Source organism: Triticum aestivum, chromosome 4B (genome assembly GCF_018294505.1).
Source record: "Triticum aestivum cultivar Chinese Spring chromosome 4B, IWGSC CS RefSeq v2.1, whole genome shotgun sequence".
NCBI lineage: Eukaryota > Viridiplantae > Streptophyta > Magnoliopsida > Poales > Poaceae > Triticum > Triticum aestivum.
Window position 1 is genome coordinate 373,083,675 of NC_057804.1, and position 26,595 is coordinate 373,110,269.

The following is a 26,595-nucleotide window of genomic DNA, read 5'->3' on the forward strand; positions in this document are numbered from 1 at the left end:
ACATACAGCTTGGGCCCCCTACTCGAGATCGGCCGGTTTTGACACCGACATTGGTGCTTTCATTGAGAGCTCCACTGTATCGTCAACAGAAGGATCGATGGCTCACCTCTTCATCAACAATGATGTTGCGTCCAGGGAAACCTTTCTCCCCGAACAGGTCTTTGTGTTCGGTGTCTTTGTGCTTCACGCCAACTCGATCGGCCGCCTCGATCAGGCCGACAGTTATGCCCCCGGCCACTAGATCATGTTTGGAAACCTGAACTATGTCACTGACATCCGAGGAGACCTGGTCTTCGACGGGTTCGCGGCCTCGGCTGCTACTCTGTGCCCCCACCAAGAAGACTCTTCGGATCCCCTGTTAGATCCTGTTCAGGGGTCAACACTCATACCCACCCCGGCCTTAGATCCGGGGCGGGTCTCATTGTCCGAGGACGGGAGCGCGAGCCACGCCGGACCTCTTCCCCTTGTGGAACTCCCGACCGAAGACCCAGATGCAATCTTAGACTTGGCTCTGGGCAACCACCCCGAGCAGTCGAGGTCTGCGCTCATTGGGTCCGATCAGGTGTCCCATGCCGAAATCAGCCCTGTAGATCCACAGTTTCCGGTCAAACTTCCGCTCCTAGACGAAACATTGGGACTGATGCAGGCTCCCTCCATCACGGGGCTTTATCTCCAAACTGTACCCAGCTCGGGATGGAGGCGAAGAGTGGGGAATTTTACGCCCCACCCACCACCCACTTAGTAGCCACTATCGAGGATTGAACCGACATGCTGGACTACGCGTCCGACGACATCAACGTTATGGACGACGATGCAGAAGCCGAACCAAGCCAAGTCACCCATCACAGGGCGTTGAACGGCCACTTCAAGTCACGACGTATACATGGTGGACACTCCTGATAAAAAGGACAATGAGGATAATATGAACCTTGATGAGGACAAACCCATCGATAAACCACCAAAGCGCCGACGTCAGCGGCGCCGCTCAAAATCGCGTCGGGCGAAGGATAGTAATACCGGCACCGAAGACAATGAGACTCCAGATAATGCTGAAGATCCCGAATACCACGTCGAGCCCACGTCCGAATAGGACGAGAGGGAAGAGGGTGAAAATAGTCCCGAACACGCTGATTACGAAGATTCGGAGGACACCAACTATATGCCAGAATCTGAAGAGGAGGTCAGCCTCGGCGATGAAGATCTTATCGTCCTAGAGGAACCCCTCGAACAAGCACGCTTCAAGCGACAGCTCATCGCTATAGCCCGGAGCCTGAAAAAGAAACAGCAGTAGCTCAAAGCTGAACAGGATACGCTCAACGAAAGGTGGACTAAGGTCCTGGCCTCTGAGGAATACAGCCACGAGCGACCTATCAAAAGTTACCCTAAGCGAAAGCTATTGTCGCAATTCAATGACGAAGCCCTTGAGCCAATACCGTCGAAATACAATCAGGCAGATCAACCAGACCGACCACCACGTGGAAGGGACAAAGCGGCATATCAAGCCGAACACCAACCCGCACCCCCTCACCGAAGAGGCAGGGAGACAGTAGCCACGGGATACACATATGACTTGCAACGTGACCTAGCCAATAAAGCTGGTCAAACTACATCAATCTATGGATCAAGGGGTCGTGCCCCAGTGCGAGACAACGACTATGAAGCCCGGCGTGACAACCATTACTATACTCGGGATCAGAACCGAACTCAGATGTCAACCGATCTCCGCCGCGATATTGCATGATATAGAGGGGTCGCACACCCTTTTATGCTTCACCGATGAGGTCATGCAGCACCAATTTCCGGAAGAGTTTAAACCCGTAAACATCAAACAGTATGATGGAACGATGGATCCGGCCGTCTGGATTGAGGATTTTCTTCTCCACATCCACATGGCTCGAGGTGATGACCTTCACGCCATCAAATATCTTCCTCTAAAGCTGAAGGAACCAGCACGGCACTAGCTAAACAACCTCCCAGAAAACTCCATTGGAACCTGGGAAGATTTGGAAGATGCCTTTCGGGCCAACTTTCAGAGCACTTATGTCCGGCCACCGGATGCTGACAACTTGAGTCACATAATCCAGCAACCAAGCGAATCAGCTCATAAACTTTGGAATCGGTTCTTAACTTAAAAGAACCAGATCGTGGATTGTCCAGATGTCGAACCCTTAGCGGCCTTCAAACACAGCGTCCGAGACGAATGGCTCGCCCGACACCTCGGGCAGGAAAAATCAAAGACCATGGAAGCCTTAACTGCACTTATGACCCGCTTCTATGCGTGCGAGGATAGCTGGTTGGTCGTAGAAGCAACAGCTCGGGCGACCCCGACACTTCTGAGGTGAGGGACGGCAATGGTAAACCTCATCGCAATAAAATACAAACGGCAGACAACAACGATGGCGCAGACGATACGACAGTCAATGCCGGATCCAGCGGCCCTAAGTCCGGTCAGCGGAAGAAACCTTTCAAAGGCAACAAAGATGGGCCATCTAGCTTGGATAAAATCCTCGAGAGGCCCTCTCAGATTCATGGCACGCCCGATAAGCCTGCGAACCACACCAACAGGAATTGTTGGGTTTTCAAACAGGCCGGTAAGATAAACACCGAACACAAGGGAAAGGGACCTCCAAGCGAAGACGATGATGAGCCCCGTCAGTCAAACACCGGGGGTCAAAAGCAGTTTCCCCCCGAAGTAAAGACGGCGAACATGATCTATGTCACTCACATTCCCAAAAGGGAGCGCAAGCGCGAACTACGGGACGTCTACGCTGTAGAGCCTGTCGCCCCCAAGTTCAACCCATTGTTAGCCTGTCCGATCACCTTTGATCGTAGGGATCACCCAACCAGTATCCGTCATCGGGGTTCGGCCGCCCTGGTACTTGATCCAATTATTGACGGATACCACCTCACTAGAGTCCTTATGGACGGAGGTAGCAGTCTCAACTTGAAAGGAAACCTAAGAACAAAGTCATGCCTAAGCGATGAAAAACCCTGAAGTGATCAAATTCGTGATCGACAAAACTACATCAATGACCATATCCATACCAACCATCTCATGATACCACAAGAACAACGAGCTTCTTCAACAGCAACGCCTTCAGAAAGGAAGCGACACTCGAGCGCCGCTGTTACCGAAACCAACCATCAAAGATCAGAGTCTAGGTTTTCACCATGAAGAAAAAGTCTAAGCATGTCCAAGCAATGCCTTCAACAAGGTAACGATACAAAATCGTTGTCATTGCCAAGTAGAACCAACATGGGCTAGCCCTAGGTTTTCGCCCCGGAGCTCGAGACCAGGTACTCAAAAAGCACCACCATCGAAGTCAAGCATGTTTTGTCGTCACCATTTTTTCACGACCCTAACAGTTACATGTGCTGGTGGCTGCCGATGCGCAACTATACCCTCTGCGTCAAGTCATTGTCCATAGATTGCATCAATACCGTCGAAGATAACCACCGGATCTTGGGAGAGTATCCACAAAGACCTTCTAGTGGCCATCTAAATCCGTAGTGAGGCCGCCGCCACGCCGGAGTGTTCATCATGGACCAACACCGACGATGGAGCACCTGACCGCCGCCTCTGAGCACCCATGTTCATAGCCGACCGGACCCTCACGCACACCGGTCTTGCCATGAACCGTGTGGCACCCGTCGATCTGGACAAGTTTGTGCCGGAAGCCTTGCAGGGGCGCAGTGGAGAATCCTGATCCAATTAAGACATTAGGGCCTCGCGCCGCCACCCCCCATGGTCAGATACACGCAAGCTGGACCACGCCGGCGACTCAGTCCCGACCAGCAACAGCAAAAGCGAGACCAGCACGTCGCATCTATGTTGGGTACTTGGGTTTCTATAACATATAAGAGAAACCTAATGTCGATGATTTCAAACGACATGCAACACAGAGCACTGTATTTTTTTCTGGAGATTTAGTTGGAGTGATTTGGTTGGCTGTTTAATGAAAAGGACATTGCGACCCTGCCGTGACTGACTGATATGGTTGAGGAGAAATCCGGAGGTAGGTGAGGAAAGCAGAGTGTAGGTGAGCTCAGATCATATGGCCGGCTACTTCTAGAATAGAGACCCCACATGCCGCTGTCCGTTTGCCCAAATCAAAGTACACGAGACCTTTTTCTACGTTGAACGTGACATATTTTGTATCTCTAGTCTTATCTTCTCTAGCCCTGTATAGCTAACTCCTAGAGATATGATAGGATTAGTTATCTTGTCACGCAAGACATCCTGTGTATATAATGTAACCTACTCCATGGAATACAATAAGTTGCACCAAATATTCTCTCTACATGGTATCAGTTTTACCGCGATCTTCCGTCGCTTCCGCATCCCTATCGCCGCCGCGCCAACTCCTAAACCCTACCGCCGCCGCCGTCGCTACTCCTCCTGTAGCCACCGCCGCCGCCTCCTCCTTCCCACACCTCAAGCCGCCGCCGCCTCCGCCGCCACCTCTCTCGTCGCCGCCGCCGCCGCCGCTTCTCTTCTTCCCCCTGCCTCCACTACCCCTCTCCCGAAACACTAAGGGCCGCCGCCGCTACTCTCTTCCCTCTGTAGCCGCCGCCGCCTTCTTCCCCACACCCATCGCAGCCACCGCTCCCTCCTCCTCTCACCACCACCCAAAACCCTAACCACCCGCCGTCTCCATGGCCAAGGCTGACGCATCCGATGCTGGTTCCTTTTCCGGTGCTATGTTCACCTCCGATCGCCTCAATGAGATTCACATCAAGGACCACGTAACTGTCATCCTTGACCTCGACTCGCCGTCCTACAACGCATGGCGCGCGTACTTCGCTGCTGTTCTGCTCTTACCGTCTCATCGAGCATGTTGACGGGAGCGTTGACATCCACGACATGAAGGACGACGACGAGTGGCTCGCTGTGGACACCTGCATCGTAAAGTAGCTCTTCCTCGCCATCTCCGGCAGCCTCTTCAGCATGGTGAACGCCCGTGATCCGCCCGCGTATGCTATGTGGACGCGCCTGTGTGATCTCTTCCTCGACAACCAACTGCAGCGCCGCGTCTTTCTTCAGGGGGAGTTCTTCACTATGCAGCAAAACGATCTTTCGATCGACGAGTACTGCACGCGGCTGAAGGTTCTCGCCGATGAGCTACGCGACGTCGGCATGACCATCGATGACTCGGTCCTCCTCACCGACCTCCTCCGCGGCCTCCACCCTGACCTTGACCAGTCTGCCGCCAACCTCTTCCTCGTCACGCCGACGTACGCGAAGGCGGTCACATACCTTCGCATGAAGGAAAAGCGTCTCCGTCACACCGCTCGGCAGGCGACCCACGCCGCTCTCCACGTCGACCTCGCCGCCGGCCACGGCTCTTCCCCAACCCAGCCGGGGCCGCGCGCTCCTGCTCCTGCCCCGCCACCCGCGCCTGCGCCCTCCGGCGGCCGCAAGCAGAAGGGTCGCGGGGGCCGGGGCCGCAACTCCAACACGACGCCGCGCCCTCCTGCGCCCGCGGCGGCTACACCTCCCCCGCCTTGTCTCTTGGGGTATAACCCATGGACGGGAGTAGTGCATGCCTACTCCATGCCCGTCCCCCGCCCACCAGCTCTGGGCATTCTCGGGCCACGGCCGAGCACCCCTCAGGCGCTGCTGACCACACCGGTCCCTGCCGTGTCTGGCACCGCCGCGGCCTACGGTGGCCCGTCGGCCTATGGTGGTCCCTCAGCGTACGGCGGCGCGCCGGGCTATGGTGCATATGGTGGCACCCCTCCGGTCTACGACCCGACGCTTCTCTCCGCCCTTCATGCTACCCCCTCGCCGAGCGCCTACAACGGAGGCAGCAATTGGTACATGGACACCGGCGCCGCTGCTCACATGGCCTCCAACCCCGGTATCTTATCTCGTGCCGCTCCCTATCCCTTCTCCTCCCGCATCATAGTTGGTGATGGCAGCTCTCTTCCCATCACCCATCATGGTTCATCCTCCCTTCTGTTACCCTCTTCTTCTTTAATTCTCAATAATGTGCTCATTTCACCATCCTTAATTAAAAATCTTTGTTCTGTTCATACTCTTACTCGTGAAAATCCTGTCACTGTTGAGTTTGACGCTCTCGGTTTTTCTGTTAAGGATGCTCGCTCCCGGAGGGTTCTGCACCGATGTGATTCTCCCGATGATCTCTACCCATGCGGTGCTTCTACACGCAGTGGACCGGTTGCTCTTCATGCCGACGTCTCGCTTTGGCACGCTCGTCTCGGTCATCCCGGCGCCGACGCTCTTCATAAAATTTTGAGCACTTTTCCCTTTTCATGTAATAAATCAGTGGCTCACACTTGTCATGCTTGCCGCATAGGAAAACACGTTCGTCTACCGTTTTCTTCATCTTCATCAATTGCTACTTTTCCCTTTGATGTTATTCATTGTGATGTTTGGACATCCCCAGTGCCTAGCAATTCGGGTTTATCATATTACCTTGTGATTTTAGATGATTTTTCACACTTCACTTGGACTTTTCCGTTACGCCGCAAATCCGACGTCGCCTCCACCCTCCACTCATTTTATGCCTATGTCAACACCCATTTTCATCGCACCATTGCTCATATTCAAACCGATAACAGAAAAGAATTTGATAACCTCGCCATCCGCCATCTTCTATCCACTCATGGCACCATTTTTCGCTTAACTTGTCCATACACATCCCAACAAAACGACCATGCCAAACGTGTTCTCCGCACCCTCAATGAGAGTGTCCGCGCTTTGCTCTTTCATGCACACATGCCACCTCGCTTTGGCCCGATGCGCTCGCCATCGCCACTCTCCTTCTCAACCTCCGGCCGTGTAAACCACGCTGGAACTATACCCCTCACCATCTTCTATTCGGGTCTCCTCCATCATATGATGATCATCACGTCTTTGGTTGCTTGTGTTATCCCAATAACATCGCTACCGCGCCCCACAAGCTCGCACCACGCTCTCTCGCTTGTGTCTTTCTTGGCTATCAACCCAACACCAAAGGCTTTCGCTGCTTCGACCCGGTCTCTCGTCGAGTGCTCGTCTCACGGCACGTTTACTTTGATGAAGCTATTTTTCCCTTTGAGCAGGTTTCATCGACAGCAGCTCCGACCTTGGACGCTCCCACTCGACGGTCTCGGGGAGCCCTTGCGCTTCCTTCGCCGTGCCCGCCCTCTTCTTTGGCGGGCCCCTCAGGCCTATCGGCGAGGTCTCACTCGCCGGCTCAGGAGGAGCCGGCCTTGCCTCGGTCGGCGTCGCCCATGCACGTCGTGGCCTCCCCGCCACCCGCGGCCACCCCGCCACCTGCGGCCCTGTCACCGTCACCATCGCGGCCACCCGCGGCCCTGTCGCCGTCGTCATCACGATCACCCGCGGCCTCGTCCGCAGCTCCGTCGCCGCTGGTGGTACGGCCACCCACGGCTTCGTCCGTGGCCCCGCCGCCGTCGCTGGTGCTGCCACCCGCGGCCTTGCTCGTGGTTTCTTCATCGCCACTTGCGGCCTCGTCGCCCTCGTCACCCGCCGTCTCGGCTGCGGCCACGCCGTCATCATCGGCGGTCCCGTCTCCGGCTTTGCCTGCCGCTTTGTCACCGGATGTCACCGTTGCCTCGCCTTCTACCGAGGCTATGGCTCCTCCTCGACGGCGGGCTCAGCCACCGCCTCCATCGCCTTATCATTCTATGGTGACACGTGCCAAGGACGGGATCCGGCAACCGAACCCTCGCTATCATAACCTCAGTGTCACGGTCGTCTCACCCGTACCGCGCTCGGTGCGCTCTGCGTTGAGTGATCCGCATTGGCTTGCCGCCATGCGCTCTGACTATGATGCTCTCCTCGCCAACCGGACTTGGACGCTGGTTCCCCGTCCCCCTGGAGCTAACATCATTACTGGCAAGTGGGTATTTCGGCATAAGTTTCTTCCGGATGGCTCTTTGGACAGGTACAAGGCCCGTTGGGTTGTTCGTGGCTTTGCACAACGTGTCGGCGTTGATTTCTTGGAGACCTTTTCTCCGGTTGTCAAACCCGCCACGATTCGTGTTGTCCTTCAGCTCGCTGCATCTCGTCATTGGCCTATTCATCAGCTCGACATCAACAACGCTTTTCTTTATGGTCATCTCCAGGAGCATGTTCTATGTCAGCAGCCCACTGGTTTTGTTGATCCCACTCGGCCTGATGATGTCTGCTTGCTCTCACGGTCTCTCTATGGTCTGAAGTAGGAGCCTCGTGCTTGGTATCACCGCATTGCAGCATTCCTCACTGCTCTTGGGTTTCGCAGCACCACCTCGGACACGTCGCTATTTGTGCTTCATCGAGCTGATCATGTCGCCATGCTTCTCTTGTATGTTGACGATATTGTCATCACCGCCTCTCGCGCGGACATACTTCGCGACATCATCGGTCGTCTTGGTTCTGAGTTTCGGCTGAAGGACTTGGGCGCATTGCACTTCTTCCTCGGCATTAATGTGCGACATGATGCCTCCAGATTTTTTCTCCATCAAGGATAGTATGTTCTCGATCTCCTGGATCGTGCTGGTATGACCGACTGCAAGCCTGCCGCCACCCCTGCCGAGGCCAAGCCGAAGCTTTCTGCCACTGCTGGGCAACCTGCTACCGATGCCGCTCTCTACTGCAGTATTGTTGGTGCTCTTTAGTACCTCACGCTCACCAGACCAGAGATTCAGTTTGCGGTCCAGCGAGTTTGCTTGCATATGCACTCGCCTCGTGATGTTCACTGGTCCTTGGTCAAGCGCATTCTTCGGTATATTCGTGGCACACCGACCTTCGGTCTTCATCTTCGTGCTTCTGCCTCCACCAAGCTGCTCGCTTACACTGATGCGGATTGGGCTGCCTGTCCTGACACTCGACGGTCCACATCGGGATATTGTGTCTTCTTCGGTGACTCTCTCATCTCTTGGTCCTCCAAGCGGCAGCCCACCGTCTCCCGCTCGAGTGCCGAGGCCGAGTATCGTGCCGTCGCCAATGTTGTTGCCGAGACATGCTGGCTCCGTCAGTTACTTGGCGAACTTCGGGTTTCCATCCCGAAAGCCACGGTGGTTTACTGTGATAATGTTTCGGCCACCTATCTCGCGGCCAACCCGGTGCAGCACAAGCGCACCAAGCATATTGAACTTGATGTTCACTTCGTCCGCGAGAAGGTATAGTTGGGTCAGCTTCGTGTTCTTCATGTACCGATCACCCAGCAGTTTGCCGACATTATGACCAAGGGGCTTCCAACTGCATTCCAGGAGTTTCGTTCCAGTCTTTGCATCGCCGACGCCGACGCTTCGAGTGCGGGGGGTGTTGAACGTGACATATCTTGTATCTCTAGTCTTATCTTCTCTAGCCTTGTATAGCTAACTCCTAGAGATATGGTAGGATTAGTTACCTTCTCACGCAAGACATCCAGTGTATATAATCTTTACCTAATAATAAAGAAAATTGGGTTGCTTTCGTCCGTCATGGCATTTTTCAGAAAAGTCCCTCTATTTCAGAGAATTCAACCCGTAGTCCAGTTTTAAGTTAAAATGAATCATTTTTTCATATTTTACACAAAAGTCCCTATGTTTTGTTGGAATCAACCCGCAGTCCGGATTTAAGTCACACCCGAACCGTTATTTTACATTTTTCAAAAACCCCCATAATGTTTTAGGTAATTCATCCGCGGATCTTATTTAAGTCAAACAGTGTTTTCTTAAATCATCCATATCTTTTAAACCGTAACTCCGATTTGAATATGTTATATATGAAATTTGATTAGAAAAAATTGTAGAATATGAATATGGGATTTTTTTCACCTGTTAAGTATTTTTAAATATTGTTTTGGAATATATTTAAGTCAAACAAATGATTTTCTAAATTATCTGTATCTTTTAAACCGTAACTTCGATTTTAACATATTATACATGAAATTTTATTAGAAAAATATCTGGAGTCTAAATATGATGTTAATTTTACATGTTAAATATTTTAAAATATCATTTTGGGAGCAAACTTATAATTTATAGTGTAAAATACGTTTTCCTTTCGTACCGGCGGCGACCCGGATTGCAAATAAGCACCCCCACTATAACAATATAAAGAAAAGAAAACATCGATAACTACACATGCATACCTCTGAAAAATGTCGCAGGGGAAAACAACAGATTTCTCATCGCGAGAGTGAGAGAAAGCGAGAGAGAGAGAGAGAGAGAGAGAGAGAGAGGGAGAGGGAGGAGAGAGAGACACCTTAGGACTAAACATATTCAAACACGTTTTTTTTGTGTAAACACCGAGGACATCGCCGGCGAGGGTAAGAAGGAGGATACGCGGCAACACAAATATGATGCCTCGCAAAAATAAAGGAAATGGACCTATTGTGGTCTTGAGTGATTATTGTTGGGTTAAGAGTGTGTGTTATGTTTTCTCTCCCGTTGCAACGCACGGGCTCTTTTGCTAGTGTAACCTACTTCATGGAATACAATGAGTTGCACCAAATATTCTCTCTACATTCTAAAAACAAAAAAAACGCAACTCGACGGAAGATTTAAAAGCGAGATGGCACAAAGAGTGCCACACGAGACGCCGTGCGCAGCAGCTCTTTCTACCTTCGATAGAGCCCACTGGTACGAGGCGAGTAATTCCATGGATCCGCGAAAACCGCCATGGATCCAGCGAACGGCTCGAGCAGCAGTGATGATGAGTGATCTTTGAGAGCATGGTTAATAGTATAGCCAGCTGCTGGCTATAAGCCAATGCCATGTCATTTACAACTCATCTTATAGCCAACATGTATAATAGTAGATCAAAAGAGTGTACTACTTTTTCATTATATGGCCCACCTTTCATTCTCACAAAATGCCTAGAAGCACGTGCTAGAGCTGGCTCTTCACGAAGAGCCCGCTTACCTTCTCTCTCCTTTTTTTTTCCTCCAACTAAGCAAAAATATACTAGTTTATTCCATATAGCCTGCTGACTCATCTCTATTATACTTGCTCTGATGGGTTAAGCTGTTGCGGATGTCAGAACCATAAATATGGCCAGCAGAGACTGGTGCCGATAAATGTGTCAACGCTGTCATGCAATGCATCGATCCAGTCCCGAGAATGGAAAGAAAAAAAGTACGTGCTCGTAGGGACACGCACACGCAGATACGTACTGGGTAGGTCGCCGGATGCTAAAATTGCACTCCAGGTCGGCCGTCACTACGCAACATGCTACAGCCTACAGGTGAGTCGGTCAACCTCGCAGCCTCACTAGTTTAGAGACAGAAAAGAGAAAAATCATATCAGTGGTTCAAGTAGCCACATACCTCCCTTTCAGAAACCAAACTGTTTTTCCTTTTGTACAAATATATAGCAGGAATCTTGACCTTCTGGCTAAAGCTAGAGTACTAATCTAGCAGTACTAGTCCAGTCTCCTGACTAGTGGTAGTACATCACTACTACATGATTACACGCATTCAGTCATTCAGTGTCAGTGAAGTCAAAAGAAGCTTCATCATTACATGAGAATGAACTCACCAGGGCCCAGGGCTCTGCTCGCCACAAATGAGTCATTTTGTACCAGAATTAGGACTTCGGAGGTCGGCAGACATTTTCTCTTTTCACTAACCCACCAAGCCAAAGCACGCCCAAGATGGCCAAACTATTTCCTTTCCTATTCGTCATCTTCCAATAATGTACTAGTACAAAACCTGACATATCCCTGTTGTAGCTGAGCACTAACTAGAACAGCGGGACAGCACTTCTTTTCTGAGGACGGGAAGAGAGCTAGTGTTGCGTGTGCGTGTGTCAATACTCCATTGGCAGTTCCCACTCACCTTCCGGATCCCGCGTTTTCCTATGGAGCTTTCGGCCCATGGGCTTACCCTGACTATTTTGTCTCTTAACTGACCTAGCTCTTCGCCTGCCATATCTGTTGTACTCGCCTATCTGATCGCCAGGTCCTTGCATATTTTGGGTGCCCCACATGCCCTACCATTCAGTTAAGAATATTTTTCACTCAACAAGGTTGTTGCTTCGATTATGATTTTATCTCCAGGCAATTGGTAGTTTTAAGTCCAATACTTGTTTTATCAGAAACAATCAGTAATGCTTACCTGTGTTAACCGTTGAACACGAGAGATTGCATCTTCATGCACTACGATCGTATCACAAACTATATCAAGCACATCTTCCACAAATAAACAGTATGTGCTTACCTGCAAGGAAATAAGTTGCATACTGAGACAGATTCAAAGGATTTACATGGCCTATAAGATGGCAGGTAAGTGTTCAACCAAATTACCAGACTAGCAGGGACAATAGTAAGCCCAAATGAATCAAGCTCAAGAGACTCCACAACACCTGAGTTAATGTTAAAAGTGAAGCCGCGCACCTAAAGAATTAGAAGTGTAGCTTAAAAACATCAAAATTGAGTAAACTCTTCGAATGCAAATGGGAGATGAAATTCACTCAGATTACCTATTAAAGACCAGATAAACTCACCTTACCAACATTGCGCCGCCTGAAAGTTACGACATTGTAGCCAACCTTAAAATATAATATTGCACAACGGTAAGTACTGCTGGTTCTGATATGGCCAAGAACTTGAGATCGATGTTCTTTTATTTTTCAGATAAGACTGCGCCAAGAGGAGTTCCAAAAGATATGGAACGAAGAATGTTCCCTTTCAATGAACATTATATAAGATAGTATTGCGTAGAGTTTAGCTCGTACTCTCCCCGCGCTGGTCCACACATGCAGGTTACTTTAGCCATGGGCACAAGAATTAAGGATTATAGTTTAAATTCACTTGTCTTACTCCTAGGCGCTCCTGTTATTCTCTAAAATCCTGTGTTCACTCTCCAATGAGAAACATTGGGAAGTACATCCATTTATTTCATCTAAAAAAGTACACCCATTTATCCATGAGAGTAATGGTAAATGGGGGTATAGCAGGAAGAATGCAAGGGAACGGGCTTACAAATTGTAAAATGGCATACAAAACAACCTACTCCCTCTGATTCAAATTGATTGATGCAACTTTAGTACAAATTTGTACTAAAGCTGCGTCAATTGGATTGGAGGGAGTAGCACTTTAAATTTTAAGGCTGATGTCCTAAGCTATAAATATGTAATAAAATCAGAAAATAAGACCTTTTTGAATTTATAAAGGTAACATACCAATCCATGCAGCCCAACTAGCTTAAATTCGTTCTCAACCACAGATTCATCCTCAACAAGAACAACATCTCCAACCTACAAAAGCAATCAGTACCTTGCATATCATTATTACAGAAGTTTCTGCTGCACTATTAATAAAAATATATACTTCGCTATGTCAAGGTGGATAACAAGAATAAAGGGTGCATTGAAACATAAATCGAGCATTGTCGAATATTCAACCTGATATATATCCTCAAAAAGGAATTTGTCCGCATCTCCTGAAAGCAAGCTTGGCCTCACTTCAACCAATGCAATAACCCACTGGAGAAAAATTGAAATAGAACAAAATCAAGAAAAAGTAGCGTTGATCTTACAAAATGATTATTACCACGAAACATAACACTTCCTAAATAGTTACGTCATCTTTCCTATCTTATGAGCACTAATTGCTGAGGCGCAGTTCATCCATGCTTCCCACCTCTATTTCCAACACTCCTTGGAAACATCTAACAAAAATATAAAAAGTAACTGTAAATACAATGAAGTTTTTCCACAAACCAACTAAACCACCTCAAGAAAAGTCTCTAATGGAAATTAAGCATGACGCGGAGCACAATGTACCTAAGCTGCTCTGGGAGGAACTCAGATGGCCGGGACAGCATAGAGGAAAATGTGGTGGCGACAATAACTTAACATGATCAGTTATATATTTCCATCTTTGGCAAAGCACATGTGTTTAGCTAGCTAATGGCTGACTCAGAAAAAAGATTGTTCAACTGTGGCAATTGACCACAGTATTTTGCTACTAGGGAAATGTATTGTTTAAATGTGTGAATCCTAAGAAGAGGAAGGTTCGTATCAAAACATAAGAGGATTTCTTCAAAAAAATAAGAGGAAGGTGGAGCGTGGTCTATGACAGTAAACTAGATCCAATACCAGATTTGATCTATGACTGTAAACTAGGATGGGGCCCACAAGGTCAGGTGTGTCCTCATGGCAGCGTTATCACAGGTTGTTTACTTGGAGCAATAATGTGATAAAAGGGCAGCCCCAGTGCATGTAGCTCCCGCTTGCGCAGGGTCTGGGGAAGGGTCCGACCACTTTGGGTCTATTGTACGCAGCCTTTCCCTACATTTCTGCAAGAGGCTGTTTCCAGGACTTGAACCCGTGACCTCTTTAACAACACCAAATAATATACTCGTAAAGTTACTTCAGTTACTTGTGGGCTATTTATCTGATGAAGGTGCAAATCATAAAGGGAGGGCTATTTGGATTCATCAGCGAGGATATTGCCAGAAAATACAGGTAATATTGATGATTGATACTGATGACAAGTAAGCTGAGCTTCGCTGGCTGAGGAAGATGAAGAGGATGCATTCTTAATTTTATCCATCTTCATTTTTCTCGTACGGATAGGTTGGCACCAGGACACTCCTGGTTCACTGTGCCTTAAGAAGTCAATTGAAAAAAGAAAGTGTTTCCCGGTTACTATGATAAGCTGGGAAACTTCCTTTAATCAAGCAAAAACATATGTGTACGCGGGAATCTTAGATGAACTGAGCTTAGTTGGGTTGTGACTTGTGAATTCTGGTAGAAAAATGGAGTATAAGAGAAGATGAATGGTGAAGCTTTCTTTGACACCCTAGGCTAAAATCCGAACAAAAAGCCCTTCTGCGTAACCGCTTTCACAACTGGTGTTATCCATTTCTTGCCTCCCCCTCACCTAGCATAGCCGGTCAAGCACAACCTATCACCCTCCAGTCCCCTTCCCCTCCTAGTGCGGCTGGCCACAGGGAGATTTGAAAACCACATCAGAACTTGCACCAAGACATACATTATTTGAACAATATCTTTATTCATCCATTCGTCTTATATCCATAGCAACATGTCATCATATCCCATGCACTTGCATTTTAGTTCACGGGTTCAGGCACTAAACCATCAGGAAGAAAAACCATTGTGTACTTCTCAATTCACTACACCCAAGTACAAAATTTTAGGAGTAACAGAATGAGAAGAATCTGACAAGTCATAAATGAAAAGAAGACAAATACTACTTTTCACAACAAACTTGTCGTTTTTGTTTCTTTTGACAATCTTTTAACGGAAATGTTAACTCCCACACGTGTGGGCGTTTGCACATCGCCCACACGCCTCCATCACCACTCATTTTGCCACGTATGAATAGATGACATCAACAGAATTTTTTTTGGTTTTCGGCTTAAAAATGTTGTATCTCCTAAATAAAAAAGCGAACTAAAAATCCGTTTTCACCATTAAATCCGTCTCGATGAGATCTTCAAAACTAGACCCCATGTTAATATGTTTCGACGAATTTTTTTTTGCCAGAAGTTGCCACGATGTTTACACTGCAGTTGCCATAGGGCTTAAACTAAAGTTGCCATGTGGCAATTTTAGTTTGTAGATCATGGCAATCTTAGTATTTTGATGATGGCAACTCCAGTACTTTGATCATGAAATTTTTTTTTGTATGAACCATGGCAATTTTACGTGCATGCATCATGGCAATTTTAGTTTATGGTTCATGGCAAGTCTAGTTTCTTAATTCCCCATTTTATAAATGTCAAAATTTACTTTTAAATGTAGAAGAAAATAGCTGAAACATATCATGACAACTTCAGTGTAAACATCATGGCAATTCATATGCAATAGACAAGGCAACTTTTAATCCAAAAAATTTTTCATCAAAACATATCAACATGGGATCTAGTTTCGAAGATCTCATCGTGAGGGATTTAATGGTGAAAACGGATTTTCAATCGGATTTTTCGTTTAAGAGATAAAACATTTTAAAAACTGAAAATCCAAAAAGATTCCTGCATGCATGCATGCGATGACGTGGCAATCTATTTACATTAGGTCATGTACAATGCATAGCCTCAAGGTGATGCCTCGCATGCCACGTAGGATCAGATATGACGTAAAGTAGGTTCGGATAGGGAAGCGGGATCCTCTCTAGGAGGCGGGTGCTTGAAGAGAAAAAGTGTGGTCCAGTAACAAAAGCTGAAAAGGTTGAAGTGAAAAGTAGAGATGCATGTGTACTAAAGTCTTTATTTTCTATTTCTTAATGAGGCCCACTAGTGGTAGCTTGCATCGGGGAGAAGAAATAAATGTAGGTGCCTCAAATTACTTTTTGTCATGGGGCATATGTATCCATATGCCACCATTCTACATGCCCTTAGAGACGTGTGGTGCGTCTCCCTTCCTGCCACATGTGTGGCAGTTAGCGTGACCCACTTTTAATTGGAAGTTGAAAATTTAAAGGCTAGAACACTCTAGAGGCTACGTTATCAAATAGTTTGGAAACTTCATGATGATTTGGTGTCCAAACCAAAAGGTGGGTGAATGCCCCTGTTTCCTGATCAATCTTTTAGTGCTCGTTAGTCATAATACTAAATGGACCCTTAAAATTACTCAATATTGCCTAAGCAAGGATGTAGCTGACCCTCTATATGTCACAGTTCACTGGAAAGCATCCACAGTTCGTTGATCTGATACATGAGCCAAACTTTGTGGAGGAAAGGCCCCCTTGACAGCTAGGAAATGTGTGCCAATGGAAGAAGAAATGACAAGCCAGATCTGCCAATTACGCTAGAACATTAACGCAATACACATTGCACTTTACACTAAACATATCACAGGTAGTATGACTTAAGACCGAGCAGAACAACAAAATTTTGTTAGTCGTGATGATAGTTGATAGATAACCAAGGAAGGCATTGTCGTGACAGTAGATCGTGCCACTCATATAGAACGCGGGAACAACTACAGTAACAAACAAACACAAGGATGTGAACCGTAATTTGCAATCGCCACTCATGAACTGGCCAAAGTCACATCAGATAGCTTGGCCAACCGAAAACAGGTGCAGGGAGGAGGAGCCCGTACCGACGAGGCGTCGACCCACAGCTGAGACACAAACCCAAGGCTCCGAGCTGAGCTGACGCTGATCACCTGCTTCGCTAGCAGCCCCGACCGCCTCGCCATTTGCCTCCCCGTCCTCCTCCCGCCGCTAACAATCCTCTCCGGCTCCCTCTCGCCATCTTCCTCGTTAACAACCTCGTCTCCTCCTCCCTCTGTCGCATCCACAGGGACCACCGCATCCTCCTGCTCCTCGAGCTCCCGCTTCAGCGCCAGGAAGTCGAAGCTGGACGGCGCCGGCGGCGGATCGTCCCTTGCGGCCGCGCGCGCGACGAGGGCGCAGCGGAGCAGTGTTGGTCTGTGCGCGGAGGCGGCGTTGGGATTTGGGTTTAGGTTTGGATGGGGCGCGGGCGCGGGTTTGAAGGGTGGGTTGGGGAGGGGCGCGCAGGAGCGCATCGTTGGAACGATTGATTGGCCAGGAAGTGGGGAGTTCGAACTCGGAGGCGATCGGATAGAGGATTGCGTTGATTGGAACCACAGAAGTAGCGTCTACCATGCGAGAGGCGTGGCTGATCCCGCCGGCCCTCGTAAGAGCATCTCTAGTAAGGCTCTAGTAGGATTGCGTTGATGGGAAGTCATGCGAGCACGTTTTGTGTCCACATACTACAACCGCGATCTGTTCAAAAAACTTCAACTCCTCAAGCAAGGAACAAAAGAGTGTTGAAGAATACTACAAGAAAATGAAGATAGCCATGATTCGATCCAATGTCACAGAAGATGATGAGCAAACTGTGGCACGCTTCTTGAATGGCCTCAATCATTCCAGCAAAAAGATCGCCGACTTCCAGTGTTTCACTTACGGCGGCCGAGGCCACAAGTCCTATGAATGCACAAACAAGCACACCATGGTCCTCAACGATGATGGAGCCTATGACTCCATGAGTGACGAGGAGATGGAAGCCCTTGAGTAGGTGGCCATGCACCGGCGCGTGAATGAGGATGAAGATGATCAAGTCTTTTGTGATGAGGATTTGAGTCCCGCTCTCGTTGTCTCCAAAGTTTTGACTTTTCAACATCAACAAGAAGAAGACCAACGATGCCACATCTTCCACACAAAGGCCAGCATCAGTGGAAGGTCCGTCAAGGTCATCATCGATGGAGGTAGTTGCCACAACTTGGCAAGTGAAGAGCTATGCTCCAAGCTTCAATTGGTCAAGATGAAGCACCCGCACCCCTACAAAGTCCAATGGCTAAGTGACTCCGGCACTATACGAGTTGAGCATACGGTCCAAGTCTCCTTCAAAATTGGTGCATATGAGGACACTTTGGAGTGTGACGTCGTCCCGATGTCCGTTTGCCACCTCCTTCTTGGTCGACCATGGCAATTCGACCGTGGTGTCATCCACAACGGGCGTACCAATCACTATAGCTTCAAGATGAAGTGAAGGAGTATGTGCTACGACCTATGTCTCCTAGTCAAGTGATAGCCGACAAGCAAGCCACCCATCGTGGAGAGAAGAGTGAGAAAATGATCCACCAAAAAGTGAGTGAGAGCCACAAGCCAAACTTGAGCGCCTCTTCGCCTAGAGAGAAAAACCTAGTCCTATTTGCCACAGAAAGTGAGATGAGATAAGTGTGTGAGAACACATCGAGTGTTATGCACTTTGTCCTTGTGTGCAAGGATAACACCTCTCACGAGCTACCTTTAGTGTTTCAATCTCTTTTGCAGGAATTCCAAGATGTTTTCCCCAATGAGCTACCTCCGGGTCTACCTCCTCTACGAGGCATTGAACATCGAATCGACCTCATCCCCGGAGCACCCTTACCAAACAAAGCTCCATACCACGTCAACCCAGAAGAAACAAAGGAGATCCAACGGCAAGTTCAACAACTAATCGACAACGGTCATGTACGTGAAAGCCTAAGCCCTTGTGCCGTTCTGATTATACTTATCCCTAAGCAAGATGGAAGTTATCGCATGTGTTCCGATTATAGACCCATCAATGCTATTACCATTCGTTATAGGCATCCCATTCCCCACTTAGATGATATGCTTGATGAACTTAGCGGTGCCGCCTTTTTCTCGAAAATTGATCTTAAAAGTGGCTATTATCAAATCCGCATACAAGAGGGTGATGAATGGAAAACTGCATTCAAAACCAAATTTGGCTTGTACGAGTGGTTGGTTATGCCTATGGGTTTATTGGAAGCTCCCGGAAATTTCATGCGTCTTATGCATTTTGTGCTTCGGTCTTATATTTGAGTGTTTGTTGTGGTTTACTTTGATGATATTCTTGTGTTTAGCAAATCCATGAAAGAGCATCTTAATCATGTTAGGGTTGTTTTGCAAACGCTTCGCAAGGAACGTCTTTATGCCAACATGAAAAAGTGCACGTTTGGTGTTGACAAGCTAGTTTTCTTGGGTTTTGTCGTTTCTTCCAAGGGTGTCCATGTTAATGAATCTAAAATTGAAGCTATTAATACTTGGCCCCAACCCACCAATTTGCAACAAGTGCGTAGCTTTCTTGGTCTTGCAGGCTTTTATCGTCGCTTTGTGAAAGACTTTAGCACAATTGCCGCTCCTTTACATGCTTTGAGTAACAAGAATGCTCCTTGAGGGAGTCCTGGATTAGGGGGTGTCCGGATGGCCGGACTAAGACCTTTGGCCGGACTCCCGGACTATGAAGATACAAGATTGAAGACTCCGTCCCGTGTCCGGATGGGACTTTCCTTGGCGTGGAAGGCAAGCTTGGCGATACGATATGAAGATCTCCTCCCATTGTAACCGACTCTGTGTAACCCTAGCCCTCTCCGGTGTCTATATAAACCGGAGAGTTTTAGTCCGTAGGACGAACAACAATCATACCACAGGCTATCTTCTAGGGTTTAACCACTCCGATCTCGTGGTAGATCTACTCTTGTACTACCCATATCTGCAATATTAATCAAGCAGGAGTAGAGTTTTACCTCCATGGAGAGGGCCCGAACCTGGGTAAAAACATCGTGTCCCTTGTCTCCTGTTACCATCCGCCTAGACGCACAGTTCGGGACCCCCTACCCGAGATCCGCCGGTTTTGACACTGACATTGGTGCTTTCATTGAGAGATCCTCTGTGTCGTCGCCTTTAGGCCCGATGGCTTCTTCGCTTGTCAATCGCGATGCGGTCCGGGACGAGACTTTTCTCCCCGGACAGATCTTCGTATTCGGCGGCTTCGCACTGCGGGCCGACTCATTTGGCCATCTGGAACAGATCGAAAGCTACGCCCCTGGCCATCAGGTCAGGTTTGGAAGCTTAAACTACACGACCGGCATCCGCGGGGACTTGATCTTTGACGGATTCGAGCCACGACCGGGCGCACCGCACTGTCACGATGGGCATGATTTAGCTCTGCCATCGGACAACACCCAGAGCGTCGCTCGGGTGTCCACTCCGACCATTAGCTCGGAGCCCACTGCACCAGTCGGGGACGGACGGTTGGATGCCGCCCCGGAAGCTGCAACCTCTACGGCGATAGAGCCGGATACCAGCCTAGTCCCTCGCAAGGCATGTGACTCCAAGGTGCCGGACTCCGATCCGGATTCCGTAAATCCCGCACCTCTTCCGATTAAGCCCGATTGGGCTCCGGTCATGGAGTTCACCGCCGCGGACGTCTTTCAACACTCGCCTTTCGGCAATATCCTGAATTCATTAAAGTCTCTCTCTTTGTCAGGAGAGCCCTGGCCGAACTACGGTCAACACGGTTGGGATGCGGACGATGAAGAAATTCGAAGCCCACCCACCACCCACTTCATAGCCACTGTCGACGATTTAACCGACATGCTCGACTTTGACTCCGAAGACATCGACGGCATGGACGCCGATGAAGGAGACGATCAAGAACCAGCACCTATAGGGAACTGGAAAGCCACCTCGTCATATGACATATACATGGGGGACACCCCTAAAGCGGGGGATGGCGAGGAGAAAACGGAGGATGACCCCTCCAAGAAGCAACCCAAGCGCCGACGTCAGCGGCGCCGCTCTAAGTCCCGCCAAAGCAAAAACAGCAATTCCGGCACCGGAGATAACAACACGCCGGACAGTGCCGAAGACAACCCCCTCCAGCACGATGCAGTGCAGGAGGACGAAGGAGCCAGCCCTCATGAGAGAGCGGCCGACAAAGAGGATGAGGACGACAATTACATGCCCCCCTCCGAAGACGAGGCAAGCCTCGACGACGATGAATTCGTCGTGCCAGAGGATCCCGTCGAACAAGAGCGTTTCAAACGCAGGCTCATAGCCACGATAAGCAGCCTCAAGAAGAAACAACAGCAACTTAGAGCTGACCAAGACTTGCTAGCCGACAGATGGACCGAAGTCCTGGCGGCCGAAGAGTATAAACTAGAACACACATCCAAGAGCTACCCGAAGCGCAGGCTGCTACCCCAACTTGAGGAGGAAGCAACTAAACCTACATTACCAGCGTACGATGTGCCCGATCGGCCACCCCGTGGCCATGATAGAGAGGCCTTCAGGCCCTCAACCCAAGCCGCACCCCGACACCGCTCAAAACATACCAGAGTACGGGGAGACGCAATAGACCTGCGAGACATCTTGGAGAATAAGGCAAGGCAAACAAGATCGATCTACGGATCGCATGGGCGCCCCGCTTCACGTGGCGCTAGCCGTCATGCCGGACATAATAAGTATGGCCCGGCCGAATACAACAGACCAAGCTCGTCCGAGCTGCGTCGTGATATAGCCCAGTACAGGGGCGCCGCACACCAACTATGCTTCACAGACGAAGTAATGGATCATCAAATCCCCGAGGGCTTCAAACCCGTAAACATCGAATCATACGATGGCACAACAGATCCTGCGGTATGGATCGAGGATTATCTCCTTCATATCCACATGGCCCGTGGTGATGATCTACACGCCATCAAGTACCTCCCGCTCAAGCTTAAAGGACCAGCTCGACATTGGCTTAACAGCCTGCCAGCAGAGTCAATTAGTTGTTGGGAGGACCTGGAATCCGCATTCCTTGACAACTTCCAGGGCACGTATGTGCGACCATCAGACGCCGACGACCTAAGCCACATAATCCAGCAGCCAGAGGAATCGGCCAGACAATTCTGGACACGGTTCCTAACCAAGAAAAACCAAATAGTCGATTGTCCGGACGCCGAGGCCCTTGCAGCCTTCAGGCACAACATCCGAGACGAATGGCTTGCCCGGCACCTAGGACAGGAAAAGCCGAAATCTATGGCAGCCCTCACGACACTCATGACCCGCTTCTGTGCAGGAGAAGACAGCTGGCTAGCTCGTAGCAATAACATAACCAAGAGCCCCGGCAATTCGGATACCAAGGATAACAACGGCAAGTCATGTCGCAACAAGCATAAGCGCCACATTAACGGTGACAATACTGAAGATACGGCAGTCAATGCCGGATTCAGAGGCTCTAAACCGGGTCAGCGGAAGAAGCCATTCAAAAGAAACCCTCAGGGCCCATCCAGCCTAGACCGGATACTCGATCGCTCGTGCCAGATACACGGCACTCCCGAACAGCCAGCCAATCACACCAACAGGGATTGTTGGGTGTTCAAGTAGGCAGGCAAGTTAAGTGCCGAGACCAGAGACAAGGGGCTACATAGCGATGACGAGGAGGGGCCCCGACCGCCGAACAACAAAGGACAGAAGGGATTTCCCCCGCAAGTTCGGACGGTGAACATGATATACGCAACCCACATCCCCAAAAGGGAGCGGAAGCGTGCTCTCAAGGACGTCTATGCACTGGAGCCAGTCACCCCAGAGTTCAACCCATGGTCCTCCTGCCCGATCACCTTCGATCGAAGGGACCATCCCACCAGCATCCGTCACGGCGGATTTGCCGCACTGGTCCTAGACCCAATTATCGACAGATTTCACCTTACCAGAGTCCTAATGGACGGCGACAGTAGCCTGAACCTGCTTTACCAAGACACAGTGCGAAAAATGGGCATCGATCCTTCAAGGATTAAACCCACAAAGACAACCTTCAAAGGTGTCATACCAGGGGTAGAGGCCAGCTGTACAGGCTCGGTTACACTCGAAGTGGTCTTTGGATCCCCGGATAACTTCCGGAGCGAGGAGCTAATCTTTGACATAGTCCCATTCCGCAGCGGCTATCACGCCCTGCTTGGACGAACCGCATTTGCAAAATTCAATGCGGTGCCGCACTACACATATCTCAAGCTCAAGATGCCAGGACCTTGCGGAGTCATCACGGTAAACGGAAACACCAAACGCTCTCTCCGAACGGAGGAGCACACGGCGGCCCTGGCGGCAGAAGTACATAGTAGCCTCTCAAGGCAGTTCTCCAATCCAGGCGTCAAACGTCCGGACAACGTCAAGCGAGCCCGAAGTAACCTACAACAAATCCGGCTGGCACGTTCCGAGCAAGTATAGCAGTGCGGCCCCAACCCCAGCCCCCGCCAAACGGCGATACTGGTACCACGCGTACATAATTACGCCTTAGAGATACCATGGGCATAAGGGGAGGGGCACAACAACGGCACGCCCAGAATGCGGCTCAACTGCACTAAGGGGCTCCCTATTTCGCGTTTTCCTTTTTACACACTTTCAGGACCCAACTATTCGGAAGGCCTGTCCGGCAATACACTCGCCGAACCCATGATGCAACAACCAGGGAGGGAGCAAGCCACGTCAAAAGTCCAGGTGGTCTCTATAACGAGTTTAATACCTGTTTTACTTACAATCCCGCAGCTTGCCCCTGGAGGGGATTATGTCAAATACTCCCATCTCTTGCTTACCGCACTTCTTGTATCGTTCTGCTTTCGCAGCAACTCTTTTTTTAATAAATAATATATAGCTATTACCTATTATTGTACTTATCTATTTTTATATACAAATATGTTCAGTCATGACATTTTGCAACCGTATACTTTGGTGCGGACAATACACCAGGGGCTTACAACACCCCATAACATGGTGTGAGAAGACCGAACACTCTCACGAGCACGGCACCCCGAACTTATAGCACTATATGCATCGGCTCCGAATCATGTCTTTGGTCAATAGTTGGGTTTGCCCGGCTCCCATGTTTTGGTACCTTACGTTCCGCATTGTTGGCTAAGGTAGCGCTGGGAGAACTACTGCGATTGTGCCCCAGTTGAGCTGGATTAACACCTCAGTAGAGAAAGCTAAAACTGACTGTCATGATAGTGCGAGAGACCGGTCGCTGTTCGCGAGGTTTCTTCGAGTCCTTAAAGACTTATGCCGCTTCGAGCGAGGAACCGAACTTATCCGGCCTAGCCGTGGATAGCGCCCCGAACTCGGTCTTCCGAATACTAGGGGCTTCGCCGAAATTTAAAATTATAGAATTCTATGGCTAAGTGAGAGTGATAAAGCATTATAAGTCCGACGGCCTGGTTCGTTGTGCTGAACGCCTCCCTAGATGGACCTAAGAATGGGAAAAAGAGCGCTCAGGTTTATCCCGAACACCCCAGCACTCGTGGCATGGGGGTCGAAGCCGACGACTTGCATCTCTCAGATTTGATAAACGGCCGCACAGAAGGTAATATTTTAAATTAACAAGCGTTGCTTAACGCATATGAACAAAGCGTCAGCGTACAAGATAACAAATGTGAGTCTACTAAAAAATTACATCTTTGGAGCACTCATCCGCTATACGGCGGGCACCCTTTAGAATGCCATTATAATACATCTCGGGCGTACGATACTCCTTGCCCGGCAGTGGCGCGTCCGTCAACAGCTTCTCCTCATCTAGCTTGCCCAGTGCACCTTAGCACGGGCAAGGGCCCGACGGGCACCTTCAATACAAATGGAGCGCTTGACGACCTCCATCCACGGACATGCGTCCACCAGCCGCCGCACCAGACCGAAGTAGCTCCCAGGCATGACTTCTCCAGGCCACAGCTGAGCTATGAGGCCCTTCATGGCCTGTTCGGCCACCTTGTGGAGCTCGACCAGCTGCTTCAGCTGGTCGCTCAGGGGCACCGGATGTTCAGCCTCAGCATACTGAGACCAGAACACTTTTTCCGTCGAGCTCCCCTCTTCAGCTCGGTAGTATGCGGCGGCATCAGACACACTACGGGGCAGATCGGCGAATGCTCCTGGAGAGCTCCGGATTCGGGTAAGTAGCAGATAATTAACTTTTATATTTTTGCTTTGCATAAAGAATGCCTTACCCGCCGCTATCTTGTTCATCGCCTTGATCTCCTGAAGGGACTTCTGGGCTTCGGCCTTAGCGGCCTTGGCACTCTCAAGAGCCAAGGCAAACTCGGACTCTTGAGTCTTCGAGTCACGCTCCAAACTCTCGTGTTTTTCCATGAGAGCCTGGAGCTCTTGCCACACCTCCGCCACCCGTGCCTCCTGCTTCTCTCGCTCGGTGCACTCCAAGGCCACACTCTTTTTGGCCTTGGAGACCGCCTCTTTCAGGGTCGCCACCTCGGTCGTGGCTCCTGCAACATTAACATTGGTCCTGTTCTTATTTTGCAACCAAATATTTCTATATACATTTACAGGAGGTACTATGTACCCTCTTTATCCTCGAGCTGCTTCTTGGCACGGCCGAGCTCGCTCTCGGACCGCTCGAGGCTTTCCTTCAATGCATTGACCTCCACAGTCAGTGCGGCAGAGGTCAGCAGCGCAGCCTGCATTCTCATATTGACATATTTCTATTAGACTCCTGCGTATATTTTTTTAGATCCTCAGCTCGGCTTTTCTTTCCAAACACCGAACTGAGCATCAGGGGCTACTGTCTATGCGGTAATATTTTTTATATATGTTTTTGAACACATACCTCAAAGCCCGTTAACAGGCTTGTACAGGCTTCCGTCAGCCCGCTCTTGGCGGACTGAACCTTCTGAATCACCGCACTCATAACAGTGCGGTGTTCCTCGTCGATGGAGGCGCCGTTAAGCGCCTCCAGTAAATTGCCCGGCGCCTCCGGGTGGACGGAAGTCGCCGGCGTCGCAGGCTTGCCCTTCTTATGAAGGCGCCGCCTGGCGGACTCTAGAACCGCTGATGGTTCCGGAGCAGTGTCCGGCCCGGGGCCGGACTTAGATCCCTCCGGGGCTTTACCCCCTTTGGGCCTGGAGTCCGGAAGGTCGCCTTGTGGCGCCTCCAGGACCACCTCCGCCTGGTTTTGTCCCCTACGGGACTCCACCTCAGCATCGTCTGTAGGGAGAGGGGAGGAGGCCGTCGGAAGTGAAGCGCTATTCACGTCCGACGAATTCAGAGAGCCGCTCGACAAATCGCCAAGCTGAGCTCTGGGCGGACTGCATAATTAGATTCGGCATTAGAAGCTATTGAATAATAAAGGAGTGCAATAAGTCATTCGGGTAGCCGGACACTCATGATTTTGCCAGGGGCTTGACCCTGGATGGCCATTCGCCCCCGCCGTCTTCGGCGTCGGGGGCGTAGTCCGGCAGAAGGGTCTTCCCCTTCTTGGACCCTCCGGCTTCCCCAGTTGGGGCGGCCTTTCTTTTTGTTTATCCCCCCGTTGGAGGGGGAGAGGCTTCTTCTTCTTCTTCCTCCTCCTCGTCTTCGGAGGCGGAGGGTGCGTTGGGGTTGTCGGGCAAATCCGACGCCACCGGGCACCGGGA

At 49.8% G+C, this 26,595-nt stretch overlaps 1 protein-coding gene across 1 annotated transcript; it reads right to left on the reverse strand.

Moving 5' to 3' along the window:
* Nucleotides 1-11,240: 11,240 nt before the first annotated feature.
* LOC123092218 (uncharacterized) lies at nt 11,241-17,570 on the reverse strand. The gene is made up of 7 exons (XM_044513920.1): nt 17,011-17,570; nt 13,342-13,422; nt 13,120-13,194; nt 12,442-12,486; nt 12,242-12,331; nt 12,054-12,155; nt 11,241-11,928 (listed from the first exon to the last, which is right to left on the reverse strand). The coding sequence occupies exons 1-7, from the start codon at nt 17,437-17,439 to the stop codon at nt 11,746-11,748; spliced, it is 1,005 nt and encodes a 334-aa protein (XP_044369855.1). The 5' UTR covers nt 17,440-17,570; the 3' UTR covers nt 11,241-11,745.
* Nucleotides 17,571-26,595: the final 9,025 nt, after the last annotated feature.